Source organism: Otolemur garnettii, unplaced genomic scaffold (genome assembly GCF_000181295.1).
Source record: "Otolemur garnettii isolate 467f Iridium unplaced genomic scaffold, OtoGar3 scaffold00044, whole genome shotgun sequence".
Classification (NCBI taxonomy): Eukaryota; Metazoa; Chordata; class Mammalia; order Primates; family Galagidae; genus Otolemur; species Otolemur garnettii.
This window is the reverse complement of record NW_003852439.1, coordinates 8,541,678-8,546,338: the sequence shown is the minus strand read 5'-3', so window position 1 is coordinate 8,546,338 and position 4,661 is coordinate 8,541,678. Positions and strand designations below refer to the sequence as shown.

At 43.6% G+C, this 4,661-nt stretch overlaps 1 protein-coding gene across 1 annotated transcript in view; it reads left to right on the top strand.

Annotated features, from left to right (window-relative positions):
- The window catches only part of ABCA3 (ATP binding cassette subfamily A member 3), a 69,488-nt gene that overhangs the window by 38,645 nt on the left and 26,182 nt on the right, over nt 1-4,661 (top strand). Inside the window, exons 10-11 of the mRNA XM_023513833.1 lie at nt 1,308-1,481; nt 3,011-3,192. Coding sequence (XP_023369601.1) covers nt 1,308-1,481; nt 3,011-3,192 — 356 coding nt within the window. The remainder of the gene's footprint in view (nt 1-1,307; nt 1,482-3,010; nt 3,193-4,661) is intronic.

Genomic DNA, 4,661 nt, shown 5'->3' with positions numbered 1-4,661 from the left:
TTGGCAATCTGGTGTAGTTTGAAAGAAGAATATCTCCCACATACTTGTACTGGCCATGACAGTGCCCCAAGTATGTGTTTATGTAAAGCCATATTTTCTCCATATATTTCAACCACAGCAATATGCACAGCATAGTAAGTACAGGGTCGGGTACAACAATGCGGATACAGCCTGTCAAGTCAGACATTACAGAAGTTCACAGAAATGTAAAGGATTGTTCTTGATTCAAGCATGGGTTTGAGGGGGTGGCAAAATAAATAAATGGGAAAAAAAATGAAAAAAAACCCACTGCCACTCTTTTCACTAAATTGTGATAAATGTAATTATTTTTTATTAAAATTTTATGTTAACTTATAGCAAGCTTATTATCATTATTAAATTTTTTTAATCTAAATTTCTTTACTATTATTAATTTATCATAGAGTAAATAGGGATGTATATAAGCCACATTAAGGAAAAGCCCTTCAGGGTAGAAAAGGGTCTTAAGACCAAAGAGTTAAAAAACAATGACAACTACAACCTAAAAAAAAAAAAATCTCTGGAGATTGTGGTGGGCGCCTGTGGTCCCAGCTACTTGGGAGGCTGAGGCAAGAGAATTGTTTAAGCTCAAGCGTTTGAGGCTGCTGTGAGCTGTGATACCACGGCACTCTACTGAGGGTGACATAGTGAGACTCTGTCTAAAAAAAAAAAGACCATAAAGTTTAGGCACCACTGGCATGGACTGAAACCACAATGTCCCCCCCTACGCCTCCATGACTCACATGGAGTATTGCCTCTTTTAGGTATTCCTCACATGTCACTTTCCCCTAAAGCCCACACTGGCTGCCTGGCATCTTTCCTGCCTTATGTCTCTTTGCTCTGACCAGCACTTGTCCCCACCAAGGACATTCTATACTGCTGTCTCCCTACTGGTTTCTGGGCTCCAGGAGGGGAGGGATTTTCTGTTCTGTCTGCAACAGCCTCTTAGGGCAGGGCCTGGAACAGTATGTAGCACAGAGTAGGTGTTCCATTAGTATCTGATGAATGAATGAACACGTGAGAAATTGGGCAGACCAAGTGAGTATCAAAATTTTGGCATTATTTGTGTTAGATGTGCAATGTCAGGGATGCAACTGGATAGGATGGAGATGTTGGTGTAGGGGTCCCTGGAGGGGATAATTGGACCAGATTATCCCTAGGGCACCTGCACACCAAGAAGGGAAGAGGCTATGGGCAAGCCTGGAGTTCTTCTGTACTGAGCTTGTGTTCTATGTGGATGGCTCGGCTAGCACAGCCATAGTGGCATGTCTGTTCTCTTCTCCCCTCAGCCAACATGGCAGCAGCCGTTGGGGGCTTCCTCTACTTCCTCACATACGTCCCCTACTTCTTCGTTGCTCCACGATACAACTGGATGACTCTGAGCCAGAAACTCTGCTCCTGTCTCCTGTCCAATGTTGCCATGGCAATGGGAGCCCAGCTCATGGGAAAATTTGAAGCAAAAGGTGAGTGTTCTTCCTCTCACTAGTGGTCCCTATGTTTCACCCTCATAATTAGGCTCTTGGCAATGAGCAGGCCACTCTGGGCAACTAAGCAAGTGGTTCACCAGCAACAGGTACTGGGTGCTGGGCCTGACCTGGGTGACAGGAGGCAGGACAGGACCAACAGAGTACAGAGGATTGACATCCAGCAGTATCAACCACCACACCTGCATCGATCCAATACTGAGTTTAATTCAGTGATTTCCAAGTCTCTTCCACTTTCATGAGACATCCAGAATTATTACCCCAGAGATCTCCAAGTCCATGGGGTCTGAGGACTTTTGATGAACCCACACTCTTCTTGGTAAAGGGCAGATTAGCATCTCCCCCTGCCACCCTCCCAGTACAACCCCACAGGGGTCATTGAGAGGCAGTGAGGCCTGAGAAACACGAGATCAACTAGGGAATTTATTCTTGATTTTTGTGAAATCTTCAGATTTTTAAAATATCACAAGGATCCATTGAGACACTCCTTTGGGTTGAGTTTGGCCTGTGGCCCATTTTGCAAAGCCTGGTAGACACTGCGAAGCTGACCTGAGCCCTTCCCTTTAGGCCAAGCTCCCACTGCTGTCACATGGAGATTAAGTCCCTGACACACAATCTAGAGGCGTATAACACCACAGCACCATCTGGCTACTGGTGGTTATAGCTCCCAAAGTTACCGATCTGCTTAAGGAGGCAGACACAGGAGAGCTCAGGGTTGCTTTACTAGGAATTAGAATTTTTTTCTTCAGTTCACAATGTCTTTTAACACTTTAGCTTTTATATAGATGTTTCTGTGCTTAGTAGCATATGGAAAAATAAAGACTTTGTAAATAATCATTCCCTTCCTGGGTTCAAATGCTTTTTTAGAAAGCCATTTACAGGGAGAAATCTGACTATATGGCTCCTCTGTTGTTTGGGGGGGGGTGGGGAGGAGTTGTTTTTGTTTATTCAAAGTTCCATAGTGAACTTTCTTTAAAAAGACAAATGTATAATTGTTTAAAAGTGAAAACAATTCACCAAAACCAGAGAATAATTACTTCCATCCAACAGAGAACCTCCCAGGCATGGTAGGGGCAGTGCTCTTGGCAAAGCAGAGAGAAGACAGAGCTTTGAGCTTAAATAGAGCTTTACAAGTATCTGAAATGTTTCCATTTTAAGAAAACACTTACATTAAGTGCACCATCGTCCATATTGGCCTTCTCCAAATCACATGTGTGTATATGTGTATGTATATATGTGTGTGTGTGTACGTATGTTGAAAATTAAATGCAGGCCCATCCAGCCAGTTGAGCTTTGATGGTTCTGTAATTTACTGATTTAGGAAACTTGCTATAGTCTTAAAGACTTGAAGAAAGTGATCAGATTTGTTATAAATCCAGGAGAGAGTCACACTGACCTAGCCATGACCATGGGAAATCTAGCATGCATAGTGGTCCCTCAAGGGCTTCAGGCTCCCCAGTCCTCCCAACCTGCCCAGTCTCAGGCTACTTTCCTGGTATGTCTCTCAGGCACAGGCATCCAGTGGCAAGACCTCCTGAGCCCTGTCAGCGTGGACGATGACTTCTGCTTTGGGCATGTGCTTGGGATGCTGCTGTTAGACTCTGTGCTCTATGGTCTGGCTACCTGGTACGTGGAAGCCGTCTTCCCTGGGCAGTTTGGTGTGCCCCAGCCCTGGTACTTCTTTGTCATGGTGAGTTCTGGCACCCCTACTCCTCAGGTTCGGCCCCCTCCATGCTGCCCAGCTGCCCCCCAATCCTTTACCTCCTTCCTTATAAAAAATGTCTTATTGGGTTTCTGCCTACAAAATATACATGGATTCTTATGAACATGACAGCAGCGCCTGAATATGTAGCACAGGCTTCTACCCCAGGCAAACACCATTGCAACTCCAGCGCATGCTGCTGCAGGCTTGTCTCTGTGTGTGCACCATCCTGCAGCACACATAGGTGTGTACATATGACATACCTACACATGCTTTATGGAAGTAAGATTGTTTGTAAAATTGCTTGAAACTTGCTTTTCTAAAAACCTAATAGTAGTAGGGCGACACCTATGGCTCAAAGAAGTAGGGCACCGGCCCCATATACTGGAGGTGGCAGTTTCAAATCCAGCCCCAGCCAAAAACTGCAAAAAAAAAAAACTAACAGTAGACTAGGTACAGTGGCTCACACCTGTAATCCTAGCACTCTGGGATGTCAAGGCAGAAGGATTGCTTCCACTTAGAGTTCAAGACCAGCCTGAGCAAAAGCAAGACCCTGTCTCTACTAAAAATAGAAAAACTGAGGCAGGAGGATCACTTAAGCCCAAGAGTTGAAGGTTGCTGTGAACTATTATGCCATGGCACTCTACTCAGGGCGACAGCTTAAAACTGTGTCTCAAAAAAAATAAAAAATAAATCTGATAAATTTTGTTTTATTTGTTTATAAATATATTTATATTTAAATATTACCTTTTTAAAAATCAACTTCATTGGCTCAGTGCCTGTAACTCAAGTGGCTAAGGCACCAGCCAAATACATCAGAGCTAGTGGATTTGAATCCAGCCCAGGCACGCCAAAAAACAATGACAGCTACAACCAAAAAATAGCCAGGCATTGTGGCGGGCGCCTGTAGTCCCAGCTACTTGGGAGGCTGAGGCAAGAGAATCACTCAAACCCAGGAGTTGGAGGTTGCTGTGAGCTGTGATGCTATGGCACTCTACCCAGGGCAACGAGGCTCTGTCTCAAAAAAAAAAAAAAGAATCAACTTCATTAAAATGACTACACAGTATTCCATTGCGTGGAGGCACCACCACATACTTAACTAATTTCCCATTGATGGTTAGTTAGGAACACTTCTTTGTTCATTCTTTGATTCAACAAATATTTATGAAGTGTCTTGTACTGTATTTCACTAAATCCAAGATAATATTGATAATTAGAGGCAACAGTAACTATGTCTATCACTAAGAAAGAAAATGCCATGGTTAAATTACAGCATCTCATAATGTAAGATACATTCTGATTCTAAAACTACTTTATTTTTATTTATTTATTTATTTATTTTTGAGACAGAGCCTCAAGCTTTCTCCCTGGGTAGAGTGCTGTGGCATCACAGCTCACAGCAACCTCCAACTCCTAGGCTCAAGCGAGTCTACTGCCTCAGCCTCCCAAGTAGCTGG